At 40.4% G+C, this 17,666-nt stretch overlaps 1 protein-coding gene and 1 pseudogene across 1 annotated transcript in view; one reads left to right on the top strand and one right to left on the bottom strand.

Moving 5' to 3' along the window:
- The window catches only part of LOC108524238 (ferritin heavy chain pseudogene), a 29,882-nt pseudogene extending 20,212 nt beyond the window's left edge, over positions 1–9,670 (top strand).
- A 1,163-nt stretch (positions 9,671–10,833) lies between these two features.
- The window catches only part of LOC108524237 (cytoskeleton-associated protein 2), a 12,723-nt gene continuing 5,890 nt past the window's right edge, over positions 10,834–17,666 (bottom strand). Inside the window, 5 exon segments of the mRNA XM_017865228.1 lie at positions 10,834–12,534; positions 12,537–12,592; positions 13,405–13,576; positions 13,579–13,659; positions 17,052–17,121. Of these exon segments, the coding sequence (XP_017720717.1) occupies positions 12,347–12,534; positions 12,537–12,592; positions 13,405–13,576; positions 13,579–13,659; positions 17,052–17,121 (567 nt within the window). The 3' untranslated portion in view covers positions 10,834–12,346.

Below are 17,666 nucleotides of genomic sequence, written 5' to 3'. Positions count from 1 at the left end.
AGCTGGGGCTACAGGTGCCTGCCACCACGCCCGGCTAATTTTTTTGTATTTATAGTAGAGACGGGTTTTCACCGTGTTAGCTAGGAGGGTCTCGATCTCCTGACCTCGTGATCTGCCGGCCTTGGCCTCCTGAAGTGCTGGGATTACAGGCATGAGCCACCGCGCCCAGCCAACAATTCTTAATTAATGAAAATATGCCTATCTGTAAGGGGACCTGGACAATTACTCATCATGAGCCCTTCTTTTTTAAGTCTTTCACAGATCATAGCAGTAAACAAAGCTTTAAGACAAATTAGATAAAGAAACATGCCCATCCGCTCTGAAAGCTTGGTTAAACCAATTCTGAAAACTAAATTGTAACTTTAGACCAGTTTGCCATCCAAAGGTTTCTCTTTCTAGTTTCAATTTCCTCTAAGCCAGGAAGAAGTTTCAGGAGATTCACAGGTTATGTAAATGAGTAAAGCAAGATAATAGGGAGTGTTAGAAACTCTGGAAAACTGGATTGTATTGGCCCTGCCAAAAAATAATTCAAAATAAAATGTTTTATCCAAAACTCACCTGTGGGCCTGAGTCAGTGCTCAGATAACCAGGCATCAGCCTTTGTTTTTCAAAAAGTTAGTATAGCTAACTGAATGAAGTTTACATTAACTGGTATCCAGAGCTGTTTTATGCAGCTCTTTGCTCAACATCTCTTACTAAATTCCTAGATGTTTATTCAGAATTGACCTCTCTCCTGCTTCATCATCTCGCAACCATACTAACAGCATACATAGCTGGCTGCTGTCAGCAGAAAGGTACTATTAAGGGATATGGCTAGCTGCTCTTAGGAACTCTTTAAAGCTACAGAGGAACTGCAGTCATGCAACATTCATCCAACAGGTATTTACAGAGCACCTACTCTGAGCATAACAAACATATCACAAAGGCATCTGGGGCAGGTTTTTCCATTTGTCCACCCCTATTTTACCAAAAGGATTTGGACTTAGCAGATCAAGGCATCAGTTTCCTTTCTTAGTCCTTTGGATAAACTAGTGCCTTTCATTTACCAGGAGCAAAACATTTTTTCCTTGCTATTTATAACTAAAATCACAGCAAATCTACTTCTCATCTTGTGTTTCTGAAATTGCTATAAAGATATTCTGAACACTATACAAGTCAGTTCAGCCAATACATAAGGAGTGCAGGTACTCTACTCAATCATATGTGGAGAGTCAAAAGGCCTTTGGCCCTTATGGAGTTTATGATCTAAAATGACCACTTACGGATGGGCATGGTGGCTCATGCCTATAATTCTAGGACTTTGGAAGGCTGAGGCAGGACGATTGCTTGAGTCTAGGAGTTTGTCACCAGCCGGGACAACATAGTGAGATTTCATTGCTACCCAGACATGGTGGCGCATGCCTGTAGTCAGGGGGCTGAGGCAGGAGGACTGTGTGAGCCCAGTAGTTAAAGGTTGCAGTGAGCTATGGTCAAACCACTACTCCAGGATGGATGACAGAGTGAGATCCTGTCTCTAAAAAATATAAAAATGAAATTAATAAAATGACTGCCTACAACTCTGGTACACATTAAATGAATATACAAAATTATAATTGCACAAAATACACAGAGCTTATTTTAGGATGGCAAAACTTATAAATTGGTTGCCAAAACAGAGTATGGCTGATGCTTTAGTTCCACTTTTCTGTTTAATCTCAGAACTCAGGTTATTCCTCCCCTCATTTTAGTTAAGGAAACTGAAGCCTGAAGGATTAAATGCCTCACAAAGTCCATAGAGCTCAAGAGACAATAACTCGGGCTTCTTGGTGAGTGACAAGCCACACTCTGCCACCACACTTAGGTGGCATCTCCCTTTCTGCACTGAATAGCAACCACCCAATGCTGGACCACCGAGAAAGTATCTTAGGAACATTTTAAATGAGAATTCATGTTAAATGTGAGGTGATGATGAAGAGTAGTATTTTTATTGTTCAACTTAATATACCGGAATAAACATTATGTGCCAAGAAAAAAGTTCAAAAAGATGGTTAGAATGAAGTTTATTCCCTCCTGGGGCTCACAGATGCTTCAGGAAGATAGATATATGAAAAGCAATTCCTGCCAATGCAATCAGTGCTGTAAATGAGGTACTCGTAGGAGAGGATGCAGAGGAATCTTCTGTTTCTGCCTGGGGATATCAGGGAAGACCCGAGTAGGAGCTCACCAGATAGACAAAGCGTGGAAGAGCATCTGTGCATTGGGAAGAGCGTGTACAAAGTACGCTGGGAACAGCATGTACAAAGGAGATAAGAAGGAGTGTGGCTTCTTTAAAGAATTATAAGTAATCCATACCATATGCAGAATATTTGTGTCAGGGTAGAGGATGTGACAGATCTTGAAGGGCCTTCCATACTGTGCCAAGAAGTTTGGATGATTTCTGCAGATAGCTGAGAATCACAAAAAGGGGGACTCTTTAAGGGGAGAAGCATGAGCAGTTTGGCATTTTTAAATGAATGCTCTGGCTGCCACGTGCGGGATGAATTAGAGGAAGGCAAGACAGAGGCAAGGGAATTTTGGAAAACGAGTGAAACAGGACAAGCTAGAAATGATAAGGCGGTGCAGTGGGCAGAGAGTGAGCCAGGATAACACGGCCTACTGCTTCAGAGTGCTGGTGAGAGGAAGGAGTTCAAGGTGACTCTTCAGTTTCTGACTTGGGGAATCCGTTGTATGTTGGTTCTTAACCTAAATGCAGAGCAGTTTGGGGAGAAAAAACTGTGTTGTGATTTAAGATGGGAGGGCCATTTCAGTGATGGGAAGAGCCGGAAATATATGCTTGAGAATTTTCACCTTGTGGATAGTATTAGAATCCCCGAGTGTAGAGAAGCTTGTCTGGAAAAGTGTAGAATAGGAAGAGAAAGATAACAAGGACAACACCAGAGTGGCCAATATTTAAGAGAAACAAGAAAAGAAGCTGGCAAAGGGAAATATGAAATTGGTATGAAAACAGGAGGAAACCCAAGAGAGAGTCTGGTCATGGAAGTACACGGAAGCAAGTGTCAAGTGTCCCTGAGAAGTCAAGGAGGACATGGAAAAGGACACAATGAATGTGGAGATAAGAAAATGCATTTATTTCTTCAAGTCAGTGAATATGCATGAAGCAGCCATTAGGTACATCTCCTATTAAAGGCACTGGGAATAAAGCAGTGAACAAAATAGGAAATAAAAATCCTGGCCAGGCATGGTGGCTCATGCCTGTAATCCCAGCACTTTGGGAGGCCGAGGTGGGCAGATCACGAGTTCAAGAGATTGAGACCATGCTGGCTAACACGGTGAAAACACGTCTCTACTAAAAATACAAAAAATTAGCCAGGCGTGGTGGTGGGCGCCTGTAGTCCCAGCTACACAGAAGGCTGAGACAGGAGAATGGCATGAACCTGGGAGGCGGAGCTTGCAGTGAGCCGAGATCATGCCACTGCACTCCAGCCTGGGTGACAGAGTGAGACTCTGTGTCAAAAAAAAAAAAAAAAAAAAGGAGAATCCCTGCCCTCTAGGATTACATTCTAGCAGGGAATACAGACAATAAGCAAATAAATATGTGAAGATTTAATGTATTGAATAAGTGCTCTGAAAAAATAAATCAGGTAAGAAGGATGTGGAATTGGGGTTGGGAGAGGTATGAATCCAATGTAATAGAGTGATGAAAAGTTTCAGTGAGCAAGTGCAAAGGCTTTGAAATTAAAATGATTTTTCTGGAATGTGTTTCAATCTAGGGAAACCAAAAGCTAGACTGCAATTAATTGAAGAGTGAATGGAAAAGAGGAAGGAAATTGCTAATAAATGGAGTAAATAACATCTCCAAGAAGCTTGATGCTAAAGGGAAAGCATGAGTTCCTAAGCACAGGTAGAAGAGGTAAAGAAGAGAGCCAGGCTGTCCAGGTTGCACCAGTCTCTCAGGAGCATCTTGCACCTGGTCTGGTAAATGTTGCTCCCGTAGATTGGAAAGAAGTGTTAGCTAACGCACCCACTACACTAACTGCCATCGTGCTATAAATGGAAAGAAAGACATTCTAGTTCTCAATAGCAGCAGCGGATGCATGGTCGTTTTGACTGGTTGGGATACAGACAATAAAGCAAGCGACGTATGTAAATTTATCAAAGAGCTAATGTCACAACAGAAAGGAAGGTTGCAATCTAGGAACAAACAAAACATTGGCCCATAGCATTGGAAGCTCAGAGGTGGTGGGGCCACTCATGGGGCCCTTTACTTACACTGTCTCATTTACTGTTATAAGAGTCCTGCAAGAGGATATTTTTTTTTTGTAAAGGAGAAACTGAAGCCCACCCCCCCCCCCCCCCCCCCCCCCCCCCCCCCCCCCCCCCCCCCCCCGCCCCCCCCCCCCCCCCCCCCCCCCCCCCCCCCCCCCCCCCCCCCCCCCCCCTCAGTGGTGGAAGTAACGTGCACAGACTCATGCAGCTGGAAGGATAGAGCCAGATTTCCAAAGCAATGTACTTTCCCTGTACATGCGGCTTGACTACCAAAAAAAGAACTAGGATATATGTCCCTGCTCTCAGAGGCTCACACACTATTGGGGGAAAAGATTATAAATAACTATAAAACAATGAGATGAAGGGAAAGCTGGTTTATGAGCCAATATAGGCTTGGGGAATATAAGTTGTTAATCCATTCTCTAGGCAGCTGTTATTCATTACTGTAGACAGAGAAGGGACACAAGACACAAAGGTAAGATTAGTAATACATGTCCAATGATGATACAATGATATCCTCATTGCATCTATTTGTAGTAAGGTATTCATAATTTACCATTAGAACAATAATTTCTTAAGATTCATGAGGTTTATTATGGACCCTTATTGCAGGAATTTTTTTAAATAGAGAGTTAAGATTCATGCATTGAAGTAAATTGCTTCAAGATTCCAGTATTGTTATATTTCGTGTAAGGAAGGGGGGAAATAAGAATATACATATAAACATATAAATATAATAGCTTAATTTTGCATAAATTATACTGGAAGGTCAAATAAAAACTCTGGGGTAAGAGTTGGGGAATGGGGTAAAAGACGTAGGAATGGAAGCAAGACTTTTCTGGAGATATATCTATTTATAGAGATTTTTTTTAATCCTAGGTACTATTTTACATATTTAGAAAAAAACTAAGCGGCACGATTGGTCATGCCTGTAATTCGCAAGCACTTTGGAGGCCCCGAACGCAGTGGGATCATGAGGTTAGGAGTTCGAGATCGCGCTTGGGCAAACATAATGAAATCCCCATCTTGTACTAGGGGCAGAAAAATTAGCTGGCGCATGGTGGCACATGCCAGAATCCCAGCTACTCGAGAGGCTGAGTCAGGAGAATCCTTGAACCCAGGGCAGAGTTGAAGGCTGAGCCGATATCACGCCGTTGCACTCCCCTAGCCCAGGAGACAGTGCGAGACTCCAGTCAAAAAAAAAAAAAAAAAAAAAGGAAAGAAAGAAAGAAAAAGAAAAAACAAGCAAACACTAAAATTAAAAACAGACTGAAATGAATTACCCAAACTCTGTATTGAATTGGTAATATAGCCACACAAAGACAAGAATTTTGAATGAATTTTGAATACTGTATAAGATATACATCTTGCCACTGTATATTCTAAGGACAAAAAGAATTCAAAGACATATTGAACTTCATACTCTATCTTATTTTTAGTAGTAAATATAGCACTTTGATTTTGTGACTATTTTGTGTATTTTTAGGACAAAGTAAATATTTTGATATTATTAGAAACCAAGTTGATCAGTATAAAAAAAGTATTCAAATATCAAATTATAGAAGCTAATATATAATGTTAAAATCTGACTTGATCTGTGCATGAAAAAACACAATCTACAGAGTTAAAAGGCAATGCACAGAATGAGAAAAAATATCTGTAAATCAAACATCTGACAAGGGGTTAATATGCAAACATACAATGAACTCCTACAGCTCAATTAAAAACAACTCAATTTTTTTTAATGAGCAAAAGATCTGAAAAGACATTGCCCGGAAGAAGATATACACATGCCCACAAGCACTTCACTAATGATTAGGGAAATACAAACCAAAAACACAATGAGGCTAGGCGCCGTGGCTCACACCTGTAATCCCAGCACTTTAGAAGGTCAAGGCGGGTGTATCACTTGAGTTCGGAGTTCAAGACCAGCCTAGTCAACATGGTGAAATCCTGTCTCTACTAAAAATACAAGTTATGCTGGGTGCAGTGCTCATGCCTGTAATCCCAGCATTTTGGGAGGCCGAGGAGGGTGGATCACAACATCAGGAGATCAAGTCCATCCTGGCTAACATGGTGAAACCCCGTTTCTATTAAAAATACAAAAAAGTAGCCAGGCGTGGTGGCACGTGCCTGTAGTCCTAGTTACTCAGGAGGTTGAATCAGGAGAATCGCTTGAACCCAGGAGGTGGAGGTTGCAGTGAGCCAAGATCACGCCACTGCACTCCAGCCTGGGTGACAGAGTACACTGTTTTGTACCCTGTTGGTGGGAATGTATAATGGTGTCGTGCTACGAAAAACAGCATGGTGGTGCCTCAAAAAAACTAAGAATAGAAATAACCATATGATCCAGCAATTCCACTTCTGGGCATATAGCCAAAAGAATTGATAGCAGGATCTCAAAGAAATATTTGTACAGCCATGTTCATAGCAGCATTATTCACAATAGCCAAGAGATGGAAGCATTACCAATGTTTAATGATGAATGAATGGATAAGAAAAATGTGGCATATTTGCAACATACAATATGCATGTTGTAAATATACAATGGAATATTATTCATCCTTAGAAAGGACATTCTGACACATGGTGCAACATGAATGAACCTTGAGGACATCATGCTAAGTGAAATAAACCAGTCACAAAAAGACAAATACTGTGTGATTTCTCTCATGTGAGGCTCCCTAAAGTGTTCAAATTCCTAGAAACAGAAAGCCAGAATAGTGGTTGCCAGAAGCTGGAGGGAGAGGGAGATGGGGAGGTGTTGTTTAACGGGTGTAGAGTTTCAGTTTTGCAAGATGAAAACGTTTCGGAGATTGGTTCCACAACAATGTTAATATACTTAACACTACTGAACTCTACAATTAACAATGGTAAATTTTATATGCTCTTTACAATAAAAACATTTTAAATTACTTTGCTGCAGAGGGAGATGCTGTCTTCACCTTCTAAGGCTGTTTTATCTAAACATCCTTGAAAAGATAGTCCAGAAATAAATAAAGGGCAATCTACATTCTACAAGACAACCCACCCCATCAATTTAAAAAGTCAATGTCATTTTAAACAAAAGGGTATGTGGGGGATAATGTAGAATGAAAGAAGCCATAATCAAGTACAATGCATGAATCTTGATTGGATTCTGAATCAGAAAAAGAAGGGCTATAAAAGACATTTTGTGGGGACTTGGGGAAATCTGAACATAGACTGGATATTAGTTTTTTTAGGGAATTGCTTTCTTAGGTATAATAATCATATTTTGGGTTTTGTAGGGAAGCACAAGCTTGTTTTTAGAAGTTACACTCTGAAGTGTCATGGGTATCTGAAAGAAATCTTCAAATTGTTCAACAACACATGTACAGTAAATTGAACTACATTAAATTGTTTCTATTCAATTTTTATTATAATTTCTTTTGTTTATTTTGTTTTGAGACGGAGTCTCACTCTGTCGCCCAGGCCGGAGTGCAGTGGTGTGATTGCAGTTCACTGCAAATTCTGCCTCCCGGGTTCACGCCATTCTCCTGCCTCAGCCCCCTGAGTAGCTGGGACTTCAGGCGCCCACCAACACGCCTGGCTAATTTTTTGTATTTTTTTTTTTAGTAGAGACGGGATTTCATGTTGGCCCTGCTGCTCTTGAACTCCTGACCTCAGGTGATCCACCCACCTTGGCCTCCCAACCTGCTGGGATTATAGGCATCAACCACCATGCCCAGGCTATATAACCATCTAATTTAATATTGACCAAATGAGATTTCCTTTTGTACCCCAAGCTGATGAACAGGAATGGAGCAATTTTGTTTTCAAATGTTCTATAATGAGAATATATTTCTTTATTATTAAGGAAAAATTATTTTTAAAGTGGTTCTATGGTATAAAACTCACAAAAAGTAAAATTTTAATTACTTGTAATTATATCATTGTGAGCTAAATAGTGAACTTTTAAGTTCATACATCTGAACTTTTATCAATTAATTTATAGTAATAAAAAAGGCACATGATGTGTTTTGGCAGCAGTTGAGGGAGGAACTGGCAGCAGCGGTAGCAGCAGGATAGGGGAGCACCACGTCCACTCACCCACACTGGCAGCAGAGGTGGCATCCTGAGAAGAGGCAGGCAGTGAGAAACTGCCGCAGTTGGAATGACCAGAGAACCATCAGCAGGGCAGGGCAGCTGTGGGCATGAACCATGTAGATCCCCAAGGAAGGGAAAAAATGGCATGGGGAAGGTTGGAGATCCAATAACACTAGGAGCAAATCCTCCTCCCATGGCTAACCGTTTTCTTAACATCTCAGATTTACTTTTTTTTTGTTTCAGAATCAGTGTCTTGCTATGTTGCCAGGCTGGAGTATAGGAGCTATTCACAGGCATGATCACAGTGTACACTAGCCTTGAACTCCTGGGCTCAAGTGACTCTCCTGCCTCACCCTACCGAGTAGTTGGAGCTATAGGCATGTGCCACCATGCCTGGCTAGATTTTTTTTCCCCCACTGGCATAAAACCTTCAGGATTAGTTTCAGATAAATTTATGAGTGGTCAACTCAATCCTTCCTTGATTGTTTAAAAATGTTTTAGGCCAGACGTTCTTCACCGAGAGTCGTCGGGGTTTCCTGCTTCAACAGTGCTTGGATGGAACCCAGCCCTTGTCCCCCATTCCGGCCGGCCGCCCATAGCCAGGCCTTCATCACCTCTTCACGGCGCCCTTGGACCGCCCCAAGGCCTCCGCCGCCGCCCCTGCGCCGTGCAGCCACCGCCGCCGCCGCCACCGCCACCGCCTGTCCTTAGCCTCCGCCATGACGACCGCGTCCACCTCGCAGGTGCGCCGGAACTAACACCAGGACTCAGAGACTGCCATCAACCGCCAGATCAGCCTGGAGCTCTGCGCCTCCAACATTTACCTGTCCATGTCTTGCTACTTCGACAGCGATGATGTGGCCTTGAAGAACTTTGCCAAATACTTTCTTCACCAATCTCATGAGGAGAGGGAACATGCCGAGAAACTGATGAAGCTGCAGAACAACTAGGTGGCCGAATCTTCCTTCAGGATATCAAGAAACCAGACTATGAAGACTGGGGTGGGAGAGCGGGCTGAATGCGATGGAGTGTGCATTACATTTGGAAAAAAATGTGAATCAGTCACTACTGGAACTGCACAAACTGGCCACTGATAAAAATGACCCCCATTTGTGTGACTTCATTGAGACACATTACCTGAATGAGCAGGTGAAAGCCATCAAAGAATTAGGTGACCATGTGACCAACTTGCGCAAGATAGGAGCACCCGAACCTGGCTTGGCAGAGTATCTCTTTGACAAGCATCACCCCTGGAGACAGTGATAATGAAAGCTAAGCCTCAGGCTAATTTCCCCATAGCCATGGGGTGACTTCCCTGGTCACCAAGGCAGTGCATGCATGTTCGGGTATCCTTTACCTTTGCTATAAGTTGTACCAAAACGTCCACTTAAGTTCTTTGATTTGTACCATTCCTTCAAATAAAGAAATTTGGTATCCCCTCCAAAAAAAAATTTTTTTTTAGGCTGGGTGCGATGGCTCATGTCTGTAGTCCCAGCACTTTGGGAGGCCAAGGTGGGCGGATCACCTGAGGTCAGGAGTTCAAGACCAGCCTGGCCAGCATGGCGAAACCCCACCTCTACTAAAAATACAAAAATTAGCTGGGCATGGTGGTGGGCACCTGTAATCTCAGCTACTCAAGAGGCTCTCCTGCCTCAGCCCACCCGCCTCGGCCTCCCAAAGTGTTGGGATTACAGGCGTGAACCACTGCGCCCAGCTGGAAGACAGGGTTTTTAATGGCAGGGCTACCTTTTAGGAAAGTGGAAGTTACAGACAAAATCATAAATCAATACATGGAGGTTATAATTGGTTTGGCCCAAAAAGGTGGTTACCTTGAAGCAGGGGCTTACAGATCATAGGTAGATTCAGAGCTTTGCAATGGATAAAGTAGGGCTTTGTCTAAAAACCTGGGGTCAGCAGAAAGGAATGTTAAGGTTTGGCCTGTGGGCATGATTCTCTCTAGGCCCCTCAGGAAGAAATTTAGAACAAAGAATCGTGGTTAGTTAGTCCTGTTTCCCCTTATCTGAGGTCCACGTGACAGTGGTTGGCATTTTCATCTGGTATGGATCTGTTCTAAAACATTCAAATGTCAAGATGTTATCTTTCATTTCTATAGGGAACCAAACATTTTTTCCTTATTCCAGGCTGCTCAATTTACTGTTTTGAGGCTAGCTAGGTATCTGGAATTTCCCTTGAAGAGACTCAAGATTTTTCCTTTATTACTATGCAAGGGAAGATCCAAGCAGGCCCTTAAGAGGGGTCCCTGTTATGTCTCTACTGGATGCTTATGCATGGTATCACATCATTTAGCTTGGAACAAACCTAGGGGAGAGATAACATAGCTGTCCTTAAGCATCAGAAAAGGAGTAAGACCTCTGGTTGAATGTTAGAACTAGGACTATTTAGAGACAGATTTTCCCCTCAGGTAAAAGTTCTATCTTGAGTTCTCTTTACAAAGGCATTTCAAGCTATGCTATGTGGACAAATGAATTATATGGTATGGATATTAAAAAGCTGAGAGTGTATCAAAGCTTGAACTTTATTTCAAAATGGCGTATTTTGGGTCAAAGTATGAAAAAAGGCATAGTTATGTTTTTGTTAAAGTGAAAAAAATTAGGTAAAGTTTATATAAGTAGACTGATGATTTTTGAAAATATACCATTAAGCATGTACTTCAGTGTCAAAAACCTCAAGTCGAATCTTACAATGTATTTCATATTTCAAAAGGAAAGCTAAAATTCATTCACTGTGGTTAATCTGCATTTCATAAAATATTTGTTGAAATAAACTTCATTAAAACATCATTATACAGATATTTTAATTGTATATATATCAGGTACACAGAATAAAAGTCCTACTCTCTAGAACATGAGAAGTCAATAAATAGAAAAAGAGATATACAAATGGAATGAACATAAAAACGACTAAGCATGTGATCTTCAACCACATTCACAGTTTTTAAACTAATCTTTTACAATTAAAAAGTCACTTATTTGAAACTGCAGAGTTGACAAATATGTGCCATATAATTATTAGTTTGGAACCTTACAAAACAACTTTAGTAGTGTTATTTATGTGTGGAGAGAAAACTGTGTATGTAACTATCATGTTTCAGGGGACATGACTTAACAGTGAAGTTTTTATGTTATAGGGAACAAAACAAGTATTAGTATCAGGTATTTTAGAAATGCTGTCTAAACCAGAATGACATTTATTCAGTATGATATATTCTTTCCCTAACTCCATTCTAATTGTTTCAAATCTATCAAGTGAAGTTACAGAAGTTAAACCACTAAATCTGGCATCTTTCCTTTCTTACACAAAGTATCTTCTCTTAGAAATGGGATATTTAATTAAGTACCCTTCTTGGTGACCCCAATTATAATCTAAAGAGGCCACGAGACCACAGACTACTACTGACAAAAAGTGACAGTACAGACACTTTTCATCAATCAACAGGCAGTCCAAGGGACACAAGAGAACACAAGTCTGGGTAACATGAATTTGGTAAGAAAGCAAGCTAAACCTCCTGTGTCTTAGTACTCCAAGGGAGTCATTCTATACAACTTTTGATTAATCCAAGAAAGGCCAAAAAAAAAAAAAAAAATCGCATTCTGTTTAAAGGCAGAGGTACATCATCACTTTTAAAAACATGTCAAGGCAAACATACACATTTTACCTAGAATACCTCATTTGCTAATGATGCATCATTACTGTACTTATCTTTAGTAAAGTTAACAGGGTAGTATTATAACCTGTTTATATTCAAGGAACATAGTAAACTAGCTGACAAAATTTACCTATCTTAAAGAAAAAAAAACAGTCGGTTGAGATTGACAAGGTAGGATTAGCTTTCCAATGCAGAGCAGGACAACTCTTGCCATAACATGAATGTTAATAAAGGAGTTCACTGCCGTGAATACTTAGGATACATAGGTACATGGCCAACTCCAGACCTAAGGGCAATATAAAGCTACTCAAAACAAAATACCCCACACATAATAAAACCCCGTTCCCTATCACAGCTTTATTTCTGTTATGGTATATCAGCCTCATAGTACACCCGGCACAGCGCTGCATTAGGGCGGCATACAAAAGCATCGGTTTCTCTTCCCAACTCCGTTAGCTGTTCCAATGAAGACACACAAGGATAATGATCTTTTAACATATCTGGCAATTTAGAAGTTTTCTCTTGAAGACGTCGAGAACGTCTCACTGGTGTTAAAACTTCAGCTCTTTAAATGCGGAATTTGTTTCATCAAACTGCACCTTCTTTTTCACACTGAAAATTAAAACAATATTCCCAGAGTTCAAAAACATGTTAACATGTTTACTCTGTACTTTCATGATATGTACCATACTATATAGCTTGTATGTTATAACCATGTAAAAGCATGTAATTGTCTTTTAGAGAGGTACTATAAGCTCACTGAAGTGAGAAACTTACCCTTTTCTCAATTTGTCATTACAACTTGCACATAGTAGATACCTGAGTATCTGTAAAACTGGCTAATTCCTGAATGTCAAAACCTACTCTTATTAATAACCCACAGATTCAAGTAAAATAAAAAAAAAAGTTTTCTTTTTCAAAATGGCAATAGTTAGGGAAAGTAAATACAGTATTTAAGAGGTGAAATGCTCTCATGACATTCTAGTTGTTTAAAAACTTTTGTTTTCTTTTTTGTTCTGAGACAGGCTCTTGCTCTGTCATCCAGGCTGGAGTGCAGTGGCATGATCCTGGCTCACTGCAACCTCTGCCTCCTGGGATCAAGTGATCCTCCCACCTCAGCCTCCCAGGTAGCTGGGCCTACAGGCACACACCACCTTGCCCAGCCAATTTTTTTGTATTTTTTTGTAGAGATGGGGATTTGCCATGTTGCCCAGGATAGTCTTGAACTCCTGGGCTCAAGTGATCTGTCTGCCTCGGCCTCCCAAAGCGCTGAAATTACAGGCGTGAGATACCATGCCCGGCCTGAAAACTTTTCTATATTAATACATGGTAGCTGTAATCTGAAGCTACCTCAAAGATTTTTAAATGCCATATTTATTATCCCCAAGCATGAAAACAAATCATAGTACATTTTAAAAGTTTACCTTTGCAAGTATGGTGTACTAGACACATTATATTTAATTAAGCAACTTGTCTTCGTTTCTGTATTGGGGGTTTTAACATCATGGGTTGGATCTTTTGTTTTGTTCCCTTGCTCTTTCTCACAATCTTGAAATAGCAAATTTCTATGATGTTTACTCTCCATTTCCAGTTTTCTGGATCTACATCAACACCTGTATCTTCAATACTGACTTCTTTGACTTCTTCCTTGGTTGCACAAGCCTTCTCCATATTTTCTCCTATAGAAAATACATTTATAGATTAAGCTTTTGGCTGAATTTTAAGAACAAAATCAGAAGACATTAAAGGTGTCTAAACTAAAAGAAGAATCAAGTTTAGGGGAAATTATGTGTTCAAGTTTGGCTATTTGTGTTTGAGGTAGTTGTGAAACACCCACGTGGTACTTGTTTCTTATCATTTGTCCTTTTTTTTTTTTTTTAACCCTCTTCTGAACTACTTCGACCACTTACGGTCTTTTGCTGTTCACAAATAACTGATTTGTGAAATTGGTTTTATATCCAGAACTTACAATTATACATTTAAGAAAACCAAGAGTTTATGGATAGCTCCTTCCCCTATCTAAAGACTAATCAAATATTATACCTGCTAGAAAACACCAACTAGTATTATCCTATAAGATAGGAAGAGCAACTTAATCAGAATACTGCTTTCATCTTTCCACGTATCTCCAGAGACAGAATTATAAGAGAAGACCTTTTTATGAAATTTGAATTTCCACTTCACTGTCTTTTGTGAATAAGAGACAGGACGGGGTTATTCTTTTCTTTTTTTTTTTTTCTTTTTGACACGGAGTCTCACTCTGTCACCAGGCTGGAGTGCAGTGGTGCGATCTCGGCTGACTGCAACCTCCACTTCCCGGGTACAAGATATTCTCCTGCCTCAGGCCCCCGAGTAGCTGGGATTACAGGCATGTGCCACCATGCCCAGCTAATTTTTGTAGTTTTAGTGGAGATGGGGTTTCATCATGTTGGCCAGGATGGTCTCAATCTCTTGACCTCGTGATCCACCCGCCTCGGCCTCCCAAAGTGCTAGGACTACAGAGGCATGAGCCACCGTGCCCGGCCAGGACTGGGTTATTCTTAAACTTTTCTCCTCCTTTTGTTTGTGGTATACTAGTCTTTCCTCAGTTTCCCCTTCTCTCCCTGCTTCTCAAGCTCCTTCACTAACTACTACTAGTAAGATCAGATGATATAGATGTTCCGTATGTTCCCCTGGTACATATTAGCAGTCACCATATATTGAAATAATCCCTGATGAACTAAGCATGCTGCCATTAGAAGCATGACCTCCAACATAGCAATTAGCATAGTAATTAGCACAGCCATTAACGTATTAACACCAATGAACAGATTTTTTTTTTCAGTTAATACATGTAATCAAAAACTCACATAACATACTTAATTTAGACCTTTTTTTTTTTTTTTTTTGAGACACAGTCTTGCTCTGTCTCCCAGGCTGGAGTGCACTGGCGCAATCTCAGCTCACTGCAAGCTCTGCCTCCCAGGTTCACATCATTCTCCTGCCTCAGCCTCCCAAGTAGCTGTGACTACAGGTGCCCGCCACCACGCCCAGCTAATTTTTTGTATTTTTAGTAGAGACAGGGTTTCACTGTGTTAGCCAGGATGGTCTCCATATCCTGACCTGGTGATCTGCCCATCTCGGCCTCCCAAAGAGCTGGGATTACAGGTGTGAGCCACCGAGCCTGGCCTTAATTTAGAACTTTAGTATGCTCTTCGATTTTTGTTTTAAAGGTTTAGCCCTTCAACCTAGATCGTAATCTTAAATCAATTTTGCATACTAAAAGGGTACTAAAACTGTTCTGGAAAGCAATCTGGCAGCATATATGAAGAGACTTTAAAAGTTCAAACTGTTGGCCAGGCACTATGGCTCACACCTGTCATCCCAGCACTTTGGAAGGCCAAGGTGGGTGGATCACCTGAGGTCAGGAGGTAAAGACCAGTCTGCCTAACACGGCAAAACCCCATCTCTACTAAAAATACAAAATTAGACGGGCATGGTGGCACATGCCTGTAATCCCAGCTACTCAGGAGGCTGAGGCAGGAGAATCGCTTGAACCCAGAAGGTGGAGATTGCAGTGAGCCGAGATTGCGCCCCTGAATTCCAGCGTGGACAACAGAGCAAGACTCTTTCAAAAAAAAAAAAAAAGAAAGAAAAAGTTCAAACTGTATGACTCTTGTTAAAATTAATAAAAAGAAAATAACTAGATACATAGGCGATGGTATATAATATGCACTCAAATATTTGTTGACTGTAAAATATACAGTTATAGCAAATAATTGGAAACCATTTTTCTAAAGTTAAGTAATGACAACAGTTTAATGAATTTGCTATGTGTCATCAACTACGAAACTTTATATTATTTCATTCAATGGTCCCCAAAAATCTGTATTTTACAGATAAGAGGGTATTTTTTGCCTAAAGTCATATCAACTGGCATAAACTTTATCTGAATCTTAAAATGTTTTTATGACTGGCAACTAATGAATCTCTTATCTCCATCTACTATCCCCAGCAAAGAGAATTCCTGAATGAGCTTTTCTAGCCAGCACAACAGATCACAGAATTTAACAGGTGAAAAGTCTAGATATCTAGTCAAACTGCCTCATTTTTAAGGCAGACAATTAAAGCCTAGAGAGACGATGCAACTTTCATAGACATTCAGTGACAAATCTAAATATTGAGCCACATCTCCTAATTAAAAATACTACATAAAGCCACTTTATCTCAGAGGTAGGTCAACGGAAGTATGAGGAAAGAAAACAACCTATATATTTTAACAATCAAAAAAGATAAAAGAAAAACTAATTCAGCAAAGAAACAATAAAACTACAATTCACAATGAAATACCATCTCACACCAGTCAGAATGGCTATCCTTAAAAGGACAAAAAATAACAGATGCTGGCACAGTTGTGGAGAAAACGGAATGCGTTTACATTGTTAGTGGGAGTGTATAAATCAGTTCAACCATTGTGGAAGACCGTGTGGCAATTCCTCAAAGACCTAGAGACAGAAATACTTTCGATCTAATAATCCCATTACTAGGTATATACCCAAAGGATTATAAATCATTCTACTATAAAGACACAAGCACGCATACGGTTACTGCAGCACTATTCACAATAGCAAAGACATAGAATCAATCCAGATGCCCATCAATGATAGATTGGATAAAGAAAATTTGGTACACATACACCATGGAATACTATGCAGCCATAAAAAGGAACGAGATCATGTGCTTTGAAGGAACATGGATGGAGCTGGAGGCCATTATCCTTAGCAAACGAACACAGGAACAGAAAACTAAATACTGCATGTGGGAGTTAAGTGATGAGAACACATGGACACCTCAAGAACACACACACTGGGGCACATGGGAGGGTGGAGAAGGGAGAGGATCAGGAAAAATAATGGATACTAGGCTTAATACCTCGGTGAGGAAATAAGCTGTAAAACAACCCCCCATGACACACATTTACCTTTGTAACAAACCTGCACATCCTGCACATGTATTCCTGATCTTAAAAGTTAAAAAACAACAACAAAAAAACAACAATTCACTTGAAGGAAATAAAAGAACTAAAACTTACCTAAATTAGCTTTTTCTTGACTCTTCATTGTTAGAATATCTACAATCGTATGTCGCATCTCTTCAATAGGCTTAATTTTTTAAATGAATAAAGCACATCCATGTAAGTTTTATTTTCTCTGACATTAACTAGGTATCCAAGTTGTGATTAAAACTTCATACTGTATTTTAAAGTAAGGGAGTGGCTCTTAAACCATGCTTCTCAGACCACTTAATAATTAAGATTGAAAAATGGCTGTCTTGGCTGGGCGCAGTGGCTCACGTCTGTAATCCCAGCACTTTGGAGGGCTGCAGGTGGATCACGAGGTCGAGACCATCCTGGCTAACATGGTGAAACTCCGTCTCTACTAAAAATATAAAAATATAAGCCAGGTGTGGTGGCGGGCACCTGTAGTCCCAGCTACTCGGGAGGCTGAGGCAGGAAAATGGCGTGAACCCGGGAGGCAGATGTGCAGTGAGCCAAGATCGCGCCACTGCACTCCAGCCTGGGCAACAGAGCAAGACTCCATTTCAAAAAAAAGAAAAAAAAAAGAAAAAAAAAAAAGAAAAATGGCTGTCTTTTCCAATTTATAGACTAAAAATGAAGGATAGAATTCTTTTTTTTTTGAGACAGTCT

The sequence above is a fragment of the Rhinopithecus bieti genome, unplaced genomic scaffold (genome assembly GCF_001698545.2).
Source record: "Rhinopithecus bieti isolate Rb0 unplaced genomic scaffold, ASM169854v2 scaffold_82390, whole genome shotgun sequence".
Lineage (NCBI taxonomy): Eukaryota > Metazoa > Chordata > Mammalia > Primates > Cercopithecidae > Rhinopithecus > Rhinopithecus bieti.
This window is presented reverse-complemented; position numbering and strand designations above follow the sequence as displayed.